This window comes from Cetorhinus maximus, chromosome 5, assembly GCF_964194155.1.
Source record: "Cetorhinus maximus chromosome 5, sCetMax3.hap1.1, whole genome shotgun sequence".
In the NCBI taxonomy this organism is placed as follows: domain Eukaryota; kingdom Metazoa; phylum Chordata; class Chondrichthyes; order Lamniformes; family Cetorhinidae; genus Cetorhinus; species Cetorhinus maximus.
Window position 1 is genome coordinate 110,143,537 of NC_135883.1, and position 18,162 is coordinate 110,161,698.

Below are 18,162 nucleotides of genomic sequence, written 5' to 3' on the forward strand. Positions count from 1 at the left end.
CTATTTATCTTTCAGATTTCCTGCACATGCAACTTTTGCTTTTTGTTTAAGCATGCCAAAATACTTTGTCCCTTTTGAAGAAGTAATATAGCAGTAAGTTAGACCTTTCAAGCAACTGTGCTAAATTCAATGAAGTTGTTTCAAAATACGTCTTAAACTCTAAGCAGAAATAATTTGCTGTCACAAACTAACAATGAAGTCAGACAGATCAGTTTTCTCTCTCTCCCTGTAGAAAAATAAACTTAGTCAATGGTTGATATCTGCTTGAAAGTATGCCTGAGTTTGGGAACATGCTGCGTTGAAAATTACTGTTGTACTACATCACTACACCATACAAAGGATCATTGCAGCACGACAGCAATATTTGAAGCCCTTCATGTGACAGAGACAAGTAAAGAGAGCAATATAGGATAAATCTTTTCAGGAAAATGCAAAACTTTAGAGTCACTTTGTTAGAAATCAAGATAAATCAATCTTTAAGCAATTAATGAGTTCCATTAGTTAATATTGCATAATTAACATACATTGAAAATACATCCAGACACTTTACTTATAAAATTTTCAAGGAAAATATTTCCCCGCATGATCTAAGCAGAGGGTGACTAGTTGTTATCAGGAGTAAAAAGGGAAAAGGAAGGAAAAGTGGCAAGAGGGTAGCTATGCAAATGGTCCCAATCCTATTGAAAATGAAACCCAAGAGCTCTTTGCACGTCATATTGGAGGAAAGGGTGGATGAAGCATGGGAAAAAGGTTTGGGTAAAAGATTAAATCATAGAGGAAGGGATCTAAACAGTGTTGCTTGAGGAAATCATTGGTTTTCTCCACAGTGTTGCATGGCTCTCACTGATGGCCCTTTGACTTTGTATGGTTAAGTATGGAGAGGGTAGCCCTGGTCATTGAGCAGTCATCGCCTGGATGCCTGGAGATGGTAGTATTTCAGAATGGTGCAGGACAAATGCGTCATAAGTGCTGTCAGGATAGCAGACATTCACGGAGGTGAACCTTTTTGTGTGGTCGCAAATCAATTAGGTGTCAGAGAACAGCATGCCCTGCTTTATAATGCTTCTTGTTTCAGGAGTGAATAATGCCGCCTGCACACACATTGACCAAATGTGGTAACCTTGCATTACATAATCCCATTGAGCTCAAGTCATAATATTATCTATTCAAGATCTTCAGGCACCTGCAAGGGATGCAGGGTTTTGCATTTAAGGAAAGTTTCAGTAGGCCTTTGTAGCAGTGCTAGCAGCAACATTATGCTACTCAATTTCATGCCCAAAGTGACGCCCTCCCGTCAGTCAAATCCTCTACTAATCTGCTCTATTTTTGATAACAAGCATAACAGACAGCTCCCTTCCTCTATGATTTAACCATTTACCCAAACCTTTTTCCCATGCTTCATCCATCCTTTCCTCCGATATGACCTACAAAGAGCTCTTGGATTTCATCCTCTATAGGATTGGGACCATTTGCGTAGCTACCCTTCCTGCCACTTTTCCTTCCTTTTCCCTTTTTACTTCTGATGACAACTGGTCACCCTCTCACATAGCCTACCTCCAATTCCTACAACTCTACAATTTTCTTTCCACAATTCCACTTTCAATCGTGACAGCAACGATCTACTATTCCCTCGACCTCGTCCTTACCCATTAAGTAACTACTCAATTACATTTCCTAGATGTCACATTTGTTGACATTATTAATGACTCCCTTCATTCAGACACCATCTCTCTCACTGTCTCTTTAAAACTTTTATTTATTCTTTCACGGTGTAGTAATTGTAACTTTAAGGAATGTAGTGACTGTAGCTTTAAGACTGATTATGTTATATAGTATCACATGACAGTGTGAACGAATCAGCTCTAAGCACGGGGAACCTTAGAGTGGTGGTTCTTCTTCTAGTTATGGAGCTTGATGGAAGCATGTAACTGCTACTGCAGCCTGTAAATAAAGTTCAATGTTTCTAATGAAAAACCTGTCTGGAAAATCAAGTCTATAACAAACTGCTGACAAGGATAAATCAGGTCCAGCATTTGTCCCTTGCCCAGCAACTGAGAGTATTTTGTTTGAACAAAAGAAAAGGAAGATATACTCACCAGATATGTCACATTTTGGTAGGATCGACCCTATAGAACCATCCACAGAGGATTGGTGTTAATTTATAGAATGCCTCGGGTTCTATTTCCAGGCAAATGAAATAACAAAGGAGGACAATAGGAGAGCAATTCTCCCAAGCATTTGTAAGAGTAAAACCTATACTTTATTCCGAGGTTTGATGGCCCCAAATGCCCCTGATTTGAAGACCTTCAGTTAATTGGTTGAAAGGGACACTTTCAACCTAAACCCTCAGTCACTATGCACAGGTTCAGGTTTAATTCAAGGGTTAGAGCCCCGGGGGAGACCATTGCTATATACATGGCGAAATTGAAACAACTGACTGAACACTGTGATTTTGGGGAGACCCTAAACAATATGCTCCTAGCTCGTTTGGTCTGTAGTGTGCAAGATGATGCCATTCAACGACGATTATTAGCTGAAGTAAACCTCAATTTTAAAAAAGCATTGGAAATAGTGCTCACAATGGAAAGCACTGAACAGGGCATGCAGGCTATATAAGGTGCACAAAATGGCGCTGTTTTCCAGTTGGGGCAGGAATGGATAGCCGAAATGTGGCACGAAATGTCAGGACTCCACCGCGAAGTGGGAGACAGTCCCTACTACCCAAAAATTTAGAATAAGTACAGGAAGCAGCTCAGCAGCAAATCTGAAAATGAAATGTTACCGATGTGGAAGCAATCATACTCCTGAAACTTGCCATTTTAAAGAGGTGGAGTGCTATTTTTGCCATAAGAGAGGGCACATACTGAAGCATTGTAAAGCAAGATTGAGACAGACTTCCAGGCAGCAAATTAAGTTAATTGACGTACATAATGTAGAAGAATCAAAAACCACTAATTCTCACGTTTATTGGCAATTTAATGAAGGGAAGACAGAGCCATTCACTGTTACTCTGCAGGTAAATGGAAAACCTTTAATGACTGAAGTGGACACTGGCGCTTCAACCACTGTAGTGGGAGAGCACACCTTCAAATCTTTAAACAAAGGTACTCAACACTTGAATTTGGAGCAAACTTCAGCCAAATTGAAAACTTATACTGGCGAAGCTATCCAAATGAAGGGTATTACCACTGTACCTGTTTTATTATAAGCACCAAACAGCACAACTACCAGTGATGGTAGTAGAAGGCGAAGGACCAAGCCTTCTAGGTCATGACTGGTTGAAAGAAATTAAACTAAATTGGTCTGAAATTTTCCAGTTACGAGTAGAAGGACTGCCAGAGCTGCTTAAGAAATATGACAAGATTTTTCAAGTCAAACTGGGGAGAATCAAAAGCCTACAGGCTAAGATCTACATTGAGTCAGAAGCAACTCCTGGTTCCTTTGAAGCAAGGCCGGTGCCATATGCTCTGAGGGAGGAGGTTGACACCGAATTGAACTGTTTAGAGAGGCTGGGGGTCATACAGCCAGTTCAATTCTCAGAGTGGGCAGCACCTATAGTCCCTGTCTTAAAACTGGATCAGACCATCCGGATCTTTGGGGACTATAAGCAAACAGTAAACAAAGCTGCCAAGTTGGACAAGTACCCTATCCCCAAGATTGAAGATCTCTATGCTAAATTAGCATGAGGGATAACTTATATTAAACTAGATATGAATCACGCATATCAGCAGCTGGAACTGGATGATACCCCCAGAGAGTTTGTGACCATAAACACCCACAGAGGGTTATATTAATACATGCATCTGCCCTTTGGTGTTTCTTCAGCCTGAGCAATTTTCCAGAGGATGATGGAGAGTTTGCTACAAGAACTATATCAAATCATAGTCTATCTGGACGACTTCCTCATAACGGGTTTCACAGAGGCTGAACACTTGACTGATTTGGAGGAAGTCTTGAAACGATTTTTGGAAGCAGGGGTGCGCTTAAAAAAAAAGCGCACCTTTCAGGCAAGCAAAGTTGTTTATTTGGGCCACCGGGTAGATTCCCAAGGGTTACACCTGGTAGAAGAAAAAGGTAAAGTTATTAAGGAGGCACCTTCACCTAAAAATGTCTCTGAACTCAATACCATTCTTAGGTAAGGTTAATTATTATGGTCGACTCCTAACAAACTTATCAATGGTCCTAGCCCCATCTATACTCATTATTAAAGAAAAACCAGCATTGGGCTTTGAAGAAGCCTTCACAAAAGTTAAACAATTCTTGCATTCTTCAAACTTGTTAGTGCACTATGACCTGACAAAGGAACTGGTACTAACCTGTGATGTGTCCTCATATGGCATGGGAGCAGTAATATCACACAAGATGGATGACGGTTCCGAAAGGCTGATATGCTAAGTGTCCAGGACCCTTTCCACAACTGAAAAAGGGTATTTGCGAATTATGATAGTGTCTGACCACAAACCGCTCTTGGGACTGTTCAGGGAAGAAAAACCTATCCCACATAGCTTCTGCACAAATTCGAAGATGGGCTCTAATTTTATCCACATATGAATACACTTCTGTGCACAGACCAGGGATGCAAATAGCCAAAACAAAAACAGAAACAGAAATACCTGGAAAAACTCAGCAGGTCTGGCAGCATCGGCGGAGAAGAGTACAGTTGACGTTTCGAGTCCTCATGACCCTTCTGTTGAAAAGGGTCATGAAGACTCGAAACGTCAATTGTACTCTTCTCCGCCGATGCTGCCAGACCTGCTGAGTTTTTCCAGGTATTTCTGTTTCTGTTTTTGTTTTGGATTTCCAGCATCCGCAGTTTTTTGTTTTTATCCATGCAAATAGCCAATGCTGATGCCCTAAGTCCTTTGCAGGAGAACAATGAATATGCCCCAATTCCCCAAGAGATGGTATTAGCGATTAATTTCCTGGATTCCTCACCAGTCTGAGCAAGGCAGATAAGAAACTGGACGAATCGTAATCCAGTCCTGTCTCAAGTGAGAGACCAAGTGTTAAAAGGATAGACCCAGGAACCAGTCCCTGACAAATTGAAGCCCTTCTTCACTCAAAGGAATGAATTGAGCAGTCAAGGTGTTATCCTGTTATGGGGTGTGTGAATAGTTGTTCCTTCACAAGGAAGGAAACCACTCTTAGCAGAGTTGCACATGCATATCCAGGAATCTCAAGAATGAAGATGATCTCGCAAAGTTACATTTGGTGCCTGGGCATGGACGGAGATATCGAGAAGGTGGTTAAACACTATACACAATGCCAATAACAACAGAAGTTACCTGTTGCAGCCCCACTACACCCGTGGGAATGGCCTGGTAGGCCCTGGGTGAGACCGCACATAGATTACATCGGTCCTTTTCTAGACACCATGTTCCTACTAATAATTGTCGCACATTCCATATGCCTAGATGTTTATGAGGTTTGGTCACCAACAGCAGGCACGACTACAGAAAAGTTACGCCAAAGCTTTTCTATACATGGATTGCCAGAAGTAATCATCTCAGACAATGGTACCGAGTTTATTACCACTGAATTTCAAAGATTTGTGAGCCTAAATGGCATAAAACACATAAAGACAGCACCATATCATCCGTCGTTTAATGGATTAGCTGAGAAAGCAGTACAGGCTTTTAAAGCTGGGATGAAAAAATTATCTGGAGGATCATTGGAGACTAAACATTCACGTTTCCTGTTTCACTATAGAACAACCCCCCACGCTGCTACAGGTTCAACACCTTCAGAGTTGCTCATGAAGCAAGGCCTATATATTAGGAGAACTACTTACTTCCACTCTTGCAATATCACCCACAGCTGGGCAACCTTATCCTACCATTTCTGAAATTGACTTGATTTCCCCAATGTTCTTTTAATGCATTATTTGTTAAATCATCATCTTCAAATTTTCCATGACCTCACTCTTTCCTACATCTGTGACCTCCTCCAATCTTCATTACTTTTTATACTCTTCAGTTCTCTGACCCCAGCCCTCTGTGCCCTATTCTAAACCACTGGTACCACAAGACAAGCCCACCCAAAAATACTACTTGCTCTGCGAATTTGTCTGTAATTACAGAATTTTTTAATCTTTGCAACATTTTTGAACATAAAAATGCGCATTTCTGAACGTTCGACTAATTCAAAGATGCTTAACTTCCATGTAAATTTCCCCAATCAGCTTTCTGTTCAGCAGGACAGACGCAAAATGATACCACGCTGTTTAATGACCTTTCAGCCTGATCACATACAATTATAGCTTGGGCTCAGTGGTCTTTCAAGGAGTAATTTGTGTCCCTGACCGAATTATTTATTATTTAATACATGGAGTTATGAAAGGGAAGTACGAGTTATTAATAATTGTTATTAACGTAGTGGAAAATAATATGGAATGAGCAATAATGGTTAATATCTGTAAAAAAATATGTTTTTGCTGACCTACATATTCGAATTAGGTAAATAACCTTTTGCTAAACCATGTAATGCAAATAAAATCTTGCAATCTAATTAGGTGTGCACTAAGATCTCGTTAATTTGATTACATCACGTTAGGAGTCAATATTCTCGAAATCTGATACAAAATGTCTTTCCGGCAGAAATGCTGTATGTTTTCTGAAAGCAAATTACAAATACTTGTCTTTCGAAATAACTAACAAACTTTATACACAAAGTCTCCGGCCAGGGGAAAGTATTGAGGCGATTTTGATTGTAGCTAATTAAATACATTTATGTTGTAAAGTGCATGTGCTGCACTTTCTCTTCTTTAGCCCCATCCACAACGATTACATCAATGTGGTGTCTAATTGCTTAAACGCTCTATTTTAAGGTTCTGCATTCTTTTGTGCCGCTTAACACGACTTTGACAAATATTAAGAGAGAAGGCCCGCCTACATATTTGAACTTAGGTGGAAAAAAAAATCCAGTCTCATGCGCTGATCTGGCATTGCTGGGAGTGTATAAAATGTCCCTCTGCTGCCTGAGGAAGTTGCACAGCATCAGCCCGCACTGAAGGGAGAGCAGTTCAACAGTCAGTCAACCAGGCAGCCAACAAGATGAGTCGCAGCCCGGAAAGGATGTCCTCTTACCGCCGCCACTTTGAGGATGGCAGCAGCAGTAGCGCCTCATACCGCGTGCGGGTGTCTAGCCCGTCCCCGCCTCGCCGCCAAGCACGACATCGCTCGGCCAGTTATAGCCGCACCACTTGCCGGCTGGCAGCGGGAGGTGGCATGCAGGCGGGCAGGAGGACCTACTCAGCAGTTTATGGACCTCGCATTACTAGGTAAAAAAAAACAGGAGTTGACTTTTTTTTCCTTTAATTTTTGTTTAAAACAACCGAATTGTGAAAGAGGTGTTAAGGAAGGAATTGATTTGATGTGAATATGAATTTGATGTGATATCAAAGAGAGCCTTACAAAAAGGCCCTTTAGAATTGTTAGGCAACACCATTCGATCAGGCAAGAAGTACTTCAGTTTTCTACGGCGCTCATATTAGATCCAGTCCGGGATGCTGGCTTCATTGAGATTTGGATCCTGCACCACAGGAAGAATATACAGGATTGACTTTAGAGGAGGTAGTGCATAGATTCACCAGAGTTAAACTAAGGGTTCAAACAGTTAAATTATGAGGATAGGTTGCATAAACTAGCATTGAATTTTGATAAAAGTAAAATACTGCAGGTGCTGGCAATCTGAAAAAAAAGCAGTGCTGGAAATACTCAGTAGGTCAGGCAGCATCTGTGGAGAGAGGAGTAGAGTTAATGTGTAAGTTCGATAAACTTTTGTTGGAATTAACAGGTAAGGGGGAGGGTGAAACAAACTAAAGGGAACATCTGTGTAGGGTGGCAGGTAGGGCAGATTAAATGACAATAGGGCTACTTGGTAATACAGAACCGGAGTACTGCTGAAAAAGAGAGACATTTTGTTGATACTTTTCGCCTCGCACTCAGGACAATTCGCAAGAATACAATGGGCCATAACTTCCTCAGAGTGCCAATCAGCATCAGATTGCCACTCCATACCCACTTACCTGTGCCAAATTTCTTCTGTGCCTGTCTCACCCAACCTTCCAACACAGGCCAGGTGAGATCTAGGCAGTGCAGCTGTCTCCGAAGTCCAGCACTGTTGAATTGAAGGAGGGCAGGCCCCCTTTTTACGGCACTAGCTGCTGTAAAGCAGGTAAGTTTAAAAGTTCCATTGAAACTGACAGGCCAGGGAAAAGGTAAGTGCCTAAGTGATTTGGGGAGTGGGGGTGTTGAGAGGTCGGGTGGGGATGGGGGGATGGGGGGAGGGGGTCAGACATCGGTGGTGGTGTGGGGGAGTCGGACATTGGGGGGGCTGAGAGGTTTGGAATTTTGATGGGATGTGGGTTGGACATGGGGGACATGCACAGGTCAGGGGGTAAAAATTGGGCCTGTGTGGGAGGGGTGTCAGGTAAGAAGTCCCATGCAGATGGGGAATACTGTGCAGGGGGCTGGCTAGTCGGGGGTGGAGGGAGTCCCCTGGGGGATCGAGGCTGTGGGGGAGTCCTGTGGGGGGATTGGTCTGAGTCTTTACAATAGTTACCCAGAAGTTAGAAGAGGTTTTAATTCTTCCAGCCTTTTCTGTGTAACTCTTGGTATAACTCTGGTGGAACCATCTGAAGTTTGCAATTTAAACCAAATTTTCAGATGGTTCCCAGCGCAGCGCAGTTGTCCAGAGGAAGTGTGCACTTCTGGGCAATTGCCATGTAAACTCTTACCTGGGAACTTCTCAGAGGGATTCCCCAGTTCATCTTTGGGGTACCCCCCAAATTCTACGCTTGGGAGCTCAGAGGTTATAGCCCAATGTAAAAGAAACCAACAAATTTATATTGTATGAGAGTGCTGGGTGGTTAGCAAGTGGACTCTGATTGATAGAGTGTTGCCATGGAGAATGCACCAGTTGATGGCAACTTACAATTAACTGCTAAGTATTGTTTAAAAATTTAAACTAGGCAGCTTGACTCTGATTGGTCAAGGCATTGCCCTGAGGAATGAACCAGTGAATGGCTGTCATTTATTTTGTTGAAACAGGTGCAATGTGTGTACATGTTCTTTCTGTCTGCAAAGAACAGGGCCATGTGTATTAATATATGCAGCTTCCAGTACATGCCACACTGTGAGCTCAACTGACGATTTTATATTAGTTGCCAGTATAATTCTTAGCACGCTGAGGATTATTTAATAAATGTTGCCCAATCACTTCTAATGTTGGGCACTGTGTTTTGCATTTTAGAAGCATGGTCTGGTTGGGTATGGTTTGTACCTTGCCCAATGTGAATGGTGGAAGGGACATGCTGTTTGATATGACCTGCCAGTCTTTGGTACAATGAGGATTAAAATGGCGGGTGACTGGTCACACTTGTAGACTAAATAGGTGTGTTCTACAAAGTGCTCATCTAATCTGCATTTGGTCACCCCAATGTAGTGGAGACTGCATCATGAGCAGCAAGCATGGTGTATTAAATTGTTAGAAATACAGATATATTACTTTTTCACCTGGAAGGATTGTTTCTACCCCTGGACAGCAGAAAGGGAGCATGTAAAAGTGAAGTTGTTGCATCTCATACCCATGCAATGGAAAGTGTTAATGGAAGGGCAATAAGTCTTGGGGGTGATGGAGGAGTGTTCCAGGTTGTCAAGAAGGAACAAGTCCCTTCAGAATGCTGAAATGGGAGAGGATTATATGTTTGGTGGCATCCCACTGGAGGGTGTGGAACAGAAGTGTGGGAAATGGGATGGACACTGTTGAAAGCCTTCTGAACCACAGTGGAGGCAAATCCTCAGTTGGGGAAAAGGCAGGCAGGAGGATAAACAAGAAAAGAAACACTTGCATCTGTATACAGCCCTTTATGACCTTAGGACACTGCAAAGCACTTTAGAGCCAAATAGTACATTTGAAGTACAGTCACTGTTGTAATTTATGAAAATGCGACAGCTAATTTGTGCACAGCCAGCTCCCACTGCCATGTGATAATGACCAGAGAGCTTGTTTTAGTAATATTGGTTGAGGGATCAATATTGGGCAGGATGACTGGGGAGAACTATCCTGCTGTTCTTCAAAATAGTGCTGGTAGATATTTAAAATAGTGCTGGTAGATGTTTAACAGCCACCTACAGGATAGATACAGTATTGGTTTAACTTCTCATCCAAAATTCAGCAGCTCTCAGTACTGCCCTTGAATGTCAACCGAGACTTTTGCTCTTAAATCTCTAGAGTGCAACTTGAGCCTGGAAGCTTTCTGAATCAGACGCTCAGCACTCAGAGAGTGCCACCATTGAGCCATAGCTGACACCTATAAATAATCTTAAAATTAGAACTCTTTGTGTGAAATCCGAAAATACATTTTAACCCGAAGGGGAGTAGAAATCTGGATCTCTTGCTCCCAAAAGGACAATGCATGCTGGGTCAATTGAAATCTTCAAAACTAAGACCAATAGATTTTTATTGGTCGAAGGTATCAAGGATACGGAGCAAAGGCTGGTAAATGGAGTTGAGATACAGATCAACCATAATCTGATTAAAAAGCAGAACGGGCCCCAGGGACAGGATGTCCTCCTCCCGTTCCTTAGATATTGTACAGTCTTGTTTAAAAAAATCCCTTTACAAAATCGAATTAAATATTTGAGTGTATCAGAAACAATAATTCAACATTGTAGATGGTTTGGATTTGTATTGGAAAACTTATATCAGAATAGTAGTTAGGGATGCCATTAAGAAAACTCTAAAATGATTTCGGTATCGAATTAGAAGACAACTGACAGGTCAAATAGGTCAAGGCGAAAATTTGATGCGATATATGCTTTGGGGAAAACAGTCCTGGGAGTGATTTCAGGAATCTCCAACCTGAGTTAAAAGCAGTCCTGGCGGTGCTGCGCTCTTGTCATTGGGTTCTTTGCACAGTTCATTTCATGGAATTTTTCTGCTCTATCATATTAGGATTGAATGGGAGGGCGGGGGTCCATTTTTTTCAGATACGCCAAAGATCGTTTCATAGAGTCTTCTCAAACCTAAGGGAATGCACAAGTGAGATAAAGTAAAATGGTCATCAGTGGTTAGACATAAATCAACCTTATACAACCGGTTGTTTCCGACTTCTGACACGGTATATTTACCAACGAGAGCCCTGACAACTTTAGTTGAATGTTTTTTAGCCTCTAAGGTCGTAAAAGGAAATGATCTTATCAACGTGGCCCCAGGAGGATTTGATATATGCATTTAGTTCAGCCATATCACAAAACCAATAGGTGCAAATACCAAATATCAATGGAGCAATTTCTCGGTGATATCCGATGTTATTGATAGAAGCAATGTAGCATTCGCAAAGTCCTGCACAATTACTTCAAATCCTATGCAGGAATTAAAGTTTGGCGTGACCTATATGTTATTCCTATTTATATATGCCACTAGAATAATTTAACCCTATGAAGCCTGTAATAGTGATGCCCATCTTTAAAGTACTATTTATTTTCCATTGATCGTCTGTCTTTGTTTCTCTAAATTTCACGAATGTAACTTGAAGTGTTGGTACTAGATGTGAAAAATGCATGTAATGTGTTTAGAAATTTGCAAGCGACTGGAAGGGTTATTTTCGCGATTGTGTCATCTCATTTCACTTTATTAAGGCCATTGTAAATTAATCCTAACCTTAACCTTAATTAACTCCTCTGTCTTTGAATATTCCTTTGTGCTGCTGACTGTGGATGGCGGTACAGTGTAAAGTGATTTTGGATTGATTCACTTTTGTTTAAATCGTCAATTCAAAGTCACGGCAATATATTAATTTCAAAGGAAATGTGCAGTACAATCGGAATTCTATTACAATTTAACCTTTTTAATGTCACATTTTCAATGACAAGCCTGTTCTACTTTCTCTTTGTTGACAGGTAACTCGGCAAGGTATTCTAGGGCTTTAGATTTGGGCCATAGTTGTTGGTTCCCTTCTTCGCCTCCCGCACCCCCCACCCACCCCGCAATAACTAAACGTAAAGTTGAACCAAGCCCCCGACTCCAGCATCAAAAGCTTGGGGACCTGAAAACTTATGCGAGTAGTTTTCTTTTAAATACGATTTGATAGAAAATCATTGTGTTACAATAAAGAAACTTTTGAAATTTCTAAATAGTGACAATGAAAAAGGTAATTTTTAAATTAAGACATCGGAAAGTTTTAAAATAGACGCTACCTTTCTCGTCTCTGTGACAGTGGTATTAGAATAATCTAACCTTGTTCACTTTATGTATGTTATACTTTGTGCCATTCAAGATGAACGCTTTACTGATGCTAAGCAAGTCATTCAATACAGACAGAGAAGAAAGATATGAGAGCGCAAAGTGAGTTCGGGCTTTCAATGAGCTCCATGTTCTGCAATTTTCTATTCTAGGACAGGTTTTACGTAATTCACTACCATTGGTCATGCTTGCAGCTGAAGCATCCACATTTACTGGATTACTGGGATTTGCTGCTGACCCATTGGTATGGTTGTCCTCTATTGTCGTATTTTCTTTTCTTTTATCAGTAATGAATTGCAATCAAGCACTTGGGCTGGACTCAGCCCTAATGACTATGCTAACAAAGATCCCGTTGTTCTTTCATTTGGAATTGAAGGAAAAGGAGAATTCATTCAGCTCTCGGTGTCATTTCCCAAAGAAACAATTATGGAACGTATATTGTAATATTAATTCATCATTAGTACGTAAAGTTCCACTGTGCTTTGCTGCTTGATCTCTTATCAGTCAGGTTGTTTCTGATAAATAGGAACTTGGCCAAATAATCAATAAAAAAAATCCACGTGAATACCCACAACTTATTTGTAAGTACGGGCTGGGCAGTGGGTGGTGGAAGGTCGGCGAATAAGAGGATGGAGACCAAATCTTTAAATGAACTTTATTTTATCTCACCGCTCATCCTTTTTGTGAAACAAAATAATTCTGGCGGGTAAAAGCGTATTCAAGCAACTATAGGTGAATGGATTTGTACATATTCTCTCAATGAAAGTGTCGGGTCAATAGACATTAAATCAGGTAAAAGCAAAAAACTGCGGATGCTGGAAATCCAAAACAAAAACAAAAATACCTGGAAAAACTCAGCAGGTCTGACAGCATCTGCGGAGAGGAACACAGTTAACGTTTCAGGTATCGTGTTTTCACTCTGTTGTAAATCGAGAGAATTAAACCATAGATTAAAAACAGCAGAGTAACGTGTGACAGTTCAGGATAGAGTAACGAGAGCAAATGAAAGCAAGAAATGTACAAATACGAAAAAGGCGATAATGTTAGGCACCATTGACAACATTGTATGACGAATATTTTACTTAGCCTGTCCCAGAAAGTTATTTTTTTCGCACATTGGCTTGAAGGATACCTTGAAAGGATCAATTCGTTTTTTTATCCTCTAAAACATGCTTTGTGATGTTTTTAAAGAGGTGCTGACGTACTTGCTTCCATGCTATTGGGAAATCGCTCTATCCTGTACTTGACCTTCGTAGCACTTCAAAAGGAATGGCGTGAATGTGTAGCAAAGGTGTAGACTTGTGTCGATCGAGAATCTGACAGTTACTCGAAATATCACATCTAAATGTACTATCATTGCTCACACCAGGGTGATTTTTTTTTGCAAACGTCTGCTTCGAACTAAATTAGAATTCAATTAAAATGTTCCCCTGTCACATCTACTCTTGAAATATCCGTACGGATTGAAGGAATGCCAATGCAATAAACACAGCACTGACACATCTCTGCGCAATGGTAGTCAGAATACTTTACGACATAAAGATGACCTTTTGATTTTTTTCCTGGGTATTTTACTCGTTATTCATATTGCTATGGTGAAAGTGGTGGAAGTATTAAGGGATCATCAGTGCGTACAAGTCATGAACTTCATGATCTTTATTATCAACAATGACTGGAACATTAATGATTTATAATTTTAAATCGTGCACGGCCAAATCTTTTGAATTTAATGAGTGATTGGAGCGTTCTTTAAGGATTACGTCTGGAACTTCAGAACATCAGTCATGCAGAATGCCGCCTTCCACACACACACACACACACAGACTACAGGACCTTTGCTGGCCGGCAGCAATTCCTCATGTTTAAGATTCAGTTTTAAATGATCTAACCTATTAAAATTGCAGGAAGGGTTTCCGTATTGCGTGTGACACTACACGTGAAGCGGGATCCTCGCGCCTGCAAATATATTTAACTCTGACAAGAATGATAGCCTTTTTATTTTTTCATCAGTTACGCGAGCAATTGAAAGAAAAACAGTTTTAATTGTGTTTTAAAAGAGATTACACCAAAATGAATTCAGACAATGGCATTAATGCAACTGTGGTCCAGCTGTACTTATATTCGCCCAGAGCAGATCTGCTTTGCACATTGCAGCCCTCGCAAGTAACCAGTCTCCAAACAAAAATAATGTCCTTAATGCACTCTAAAGTTTTCAAACAATGTTACATATTTAAAACATTAAATACAAAGCTAGGTTAAAGGGATAGATTTGAGAGCGCAAAAAAAGCTGACCTTAAGGATTTGAAGGCATTTATTGTCAGTGACCCGAGCCGTACGTTTTACCTGATATTGTAATCGCATTTATATTGCTTTTCATCAGCAAGTTTGCAGCGTTATACGTTCGTGATTCCTATAACACTCACAACTATTACAGTGACCCATTGTTGAATCTTCTGTCCAATGTCTTTACTTAACACCTATTCTTATTTCAGTTTCTCCAGTCTTTATTCCAATATCTTGTATACATCGTTAAGGTACAATATTAACTTGCAAGCGGAATCCAATTTTCTCAAACGTCCCAGAATAATTGAGTTAGACGATTTCGAAATGGAACCGCTAATACATAAGAATTTTGTTTTTGGAACCTCTTATTTACAAGATGTAGTTTGAATGTTGCTAACATCCTAAACGCTTTACTGTTTCAGCATGGGTACAATCTACCTGGGAGCGGGGATAGGACCGGCTCTGGATCTGGACGCCGCGTCTGCAACAAATCAGGAATTCCTGAGCACTAGAACCAACGAGAGGAAAGAGATGATCACTCTCAACGACAGGCTGGCTGCCTACATCGAGAAAGTAAGGAACGCTTCAAGCTATAATATTCGCAAGATAAATCACGACCCTAGCAGCAGTCTCCATCCCTAAAGTACATCTGAGTGTAGTTAGACATGATTAACAAGTATTAATATCCAATCGTAAATGTTGTAAATGAAAGAAAATCATCAAGCGGGGAATTCCATAGCATTGAAGTAGGAATGCTTTTTACAACCTGAAATATCAGTTTAATTGTACTGAAGGTGATCGAGTCAAAATTTAAAAACAGGTGACATTGACCCAAGCCAGCAGTGTCTGCAATCATCCGATTTGGATACAGAAACAAATCAGTTGCTGTGTTTACTCTTACACACGTTTTTGAACAGAGGTGTAACATTTCCAATTCTCCAGTCCTCTGGCACCACCCCTCTATAGGCCAGTATTTCTGCAACTTCCGCCCTTAATTTCCTCAACAACCTTGGATCCATCCTATTTGGTTCTGGTGACTTATCAATTTTAAGTGCAGCCAGCCTTTCTAATACCTCCTATTCATCAATTTTTAGCCCATCCAGTATCCTTCACTATGACTTTGGCAGCGTCTTCTTCTTTAATAAAGATAGATACAAAGTACTCATTTATTATCTCAGCCATGCCCTCTGACCCCATGGATAAATCCCCTTTCTGGCCCCGAATAACCCCACATCTCCTCTTATGACCCTTTTACTATTAATATGCCTATAGTAGACTTTTGTAAGCACTCGACTCCTATCCTTCTCTCTCCCATTCCCTCTCTCTTATTTCCTTTTTTGTCCCCCCCACCCCCCACCCCCACCACTCCCACCTCCCCACCCTGACATGAGAACTCTATATATTCCATGTAGTGGTGCTATCAACCTGATCTCTCTCATGCACTACCTCTTTTACTCTTCATCATTTTCAACTTCCAGCGAGATCTGGCTTTGGTTCCCTAACCTTCCCCCCCCTTGTGGGAATGTACCTCAACTGTATCTGAACCATCTCCCCATTAAAGGCAGACCAATTCTGATACAGTTTTTCCCATCTTTCTTTGATTCCAATTTACGTGGAACATGACTGAAATTGACCCTCCTCCAATTAAGTATTTTGATTCTAGATTGCTCCTTGTCCTTTTCCACAGCTAACCCAAACCTCATGATATTATGATCACTGATCCATAAATGTTCCCCTACTGGCACTTGATCTACTTAACTCATCTCATTTCCATCAGAAAAACCTGATACAATGTCATTGACCTTAAATATTATCTCTGTTTCTCTCTCCACTGGTGCTGCCTGATCCACTGAGTATTTCCAGCATTTTCTGTTTTTATTCCTGAGTTATCATATCAGATTTCGGATGATGTACTCCTGAAACTATGTTGCATCAATGTGAAAGTGGAAATGCAATTGTCCAAATCACATCTTGTAATATTGATTCGTATTGGATTGATCTCTTGAACTGATTGCTTTGTAATGTACATGCGGCAGGTGAGGAATCTGGAACAGGACAACCGAATTCTGGAGACAGAGGTTGAGGCTCTGAAGAGTCGCTGCCTGCATCCACAAGGCTTGAGGGTTCTGTATGATGAACAGCTCAGGGATCTGCGCCGGACAGCTGATCAAATGAAAGTGCAACGGGTAACACAGAAGTCAATTCTTTGAAACAGAGAGACAATTGGTTATATAGTTTGAGGCGCACAGCCCCGCATCAATTTGTTGTACTGCATAATTTATACCAAATGAATTCCATTATGCTTTGATACAAAATATGTGTTCCAATTAAAATGTGAAGTCATTAATCTGACTGCATTGAGGTGAATTTCCGTGAGGGGTAATCCCACTCATCTACTGTGGAAAGGCTATGAAAACCTTGTAAAAGTAGCATGAACTGTGTTACTGCAATTTTTCTGGGGTTTCCATGGCACTAAATCAAGGCTAAGTTGGACGAGCGGGAGAATCCCTGTGGAAATTCATCCCCTATCAATTGTTTCTTGCAAGCTGTTTGAAAAGCTACTTTTTGTGCTCATCAAGGCTAGTACATCAATGAGAGCTAGATTTGAATTCAGCTCCCAGAGGTGAAAGGCCATTTGGTAAACCATAGTACTATTTTGATCCCAAAAATATGTCTTTAAGTAATTTTGTTATTAATGGTAATATACTCCAATCACCTAATTTCATGCAACAGTAAATTTAAATTTAAGTTAAAAGTGCACACAGGTACCAAGCAATGTAGGTAAGGAATAGTTTGTGTAGATAAGACCTTAAGGCCTGAATTTTCACTCTCAAGTCATGAGTGCAGAGTTGGGAAAATTCCCCACTCTGCAAACCCACCTTGGGAGAAAGTGTCCTGGATGGTCTGAATTTTCATTCTGGGGTGTGGGTATTAAATGCAATCAGGCCTGCCACCCTCCGGAAAGAGTTTGGAGGTAGCTACAGTGGCTGCCACAAAGATGTGTGAAAGGTCCACCTCAGTGCTATGGGACTTCGTCCCAGCTATGGAAAAAAAAACCAAAAAATAGCCCTCACCCCTCCACACTCTCTACACCCTAGCCATACCAACCCATACCACATCATATCACCCATCTCGATGGCTCCTCATATCCTCCATGCCAACCTATTTCCCTCTACTCACTCCCATGTCTCTTCATACCCACCATGCCAACATATGCCCCTCTACTCCCTATGGCCCTTTATAGCCCCTTTGCCAATTTAGTGTCAACTCATGCCAACCCATGCCCCCACCCTTTGCCCTGACATCCTCTATGCCAATTCACCTAATATCCACCATAGGCAGACCTTGGGACCCATGCTGAGATGAAGTAAAATAAAGTTCTAGTCTGATGCAAGCATTACTTCTTTTAAAAACACTCTAATTAAAAACCCATTCACTACATTTACATTCCTTCCACTACATTCAAGTCCTCAATCCTTTATAAAAACAAGCATTTGTATTCAGAGCTCCACATCAATGATTTTATAACCACTTGGAGCTGTCAATCAAACTGTGAACTGACAGGCTACCAACTGTGGTAATGAAGGGTTGTGAAATCAGTCATGCAGCACAAATCCTATTATGACAGCCCTC

At 40.9% G+C, this 18,162-nt stretch overlaps 1 protein-coding gene across 2 annotated transcripts in view; it reads left to right on the plus strand.

Moving 5' to 3' along the window:
• Positions 1 to 7,052: 7,052 nt before the first annotated feature.
• The window catches only part of LOC144680341 (desmin), a 59,850-nt gene continuing 48,740 nt past the window's right edge, over positions 7,053 to 18,162 (plus strand). For both annotated transcript variants that reach the window (XM_078541321.1, XM_078541322.1), the window contains exons 1-3: positions 7,053 to 7,279; positions 14,952 to 15,102; positions 16,566 to 16,715. In XM_078541321.1, coding sequence (XP_078397447.1) covers positions 7,053 to 7,279; positions 14,952 to 15,102; positions 16,566 to 16,715 — 528 coding nt within the window. The remainder of the gene's footprint in view (positions 7,280 to 14,951; positions 15,103 to 16,565; positions 16,716 to 18,162) is intronic.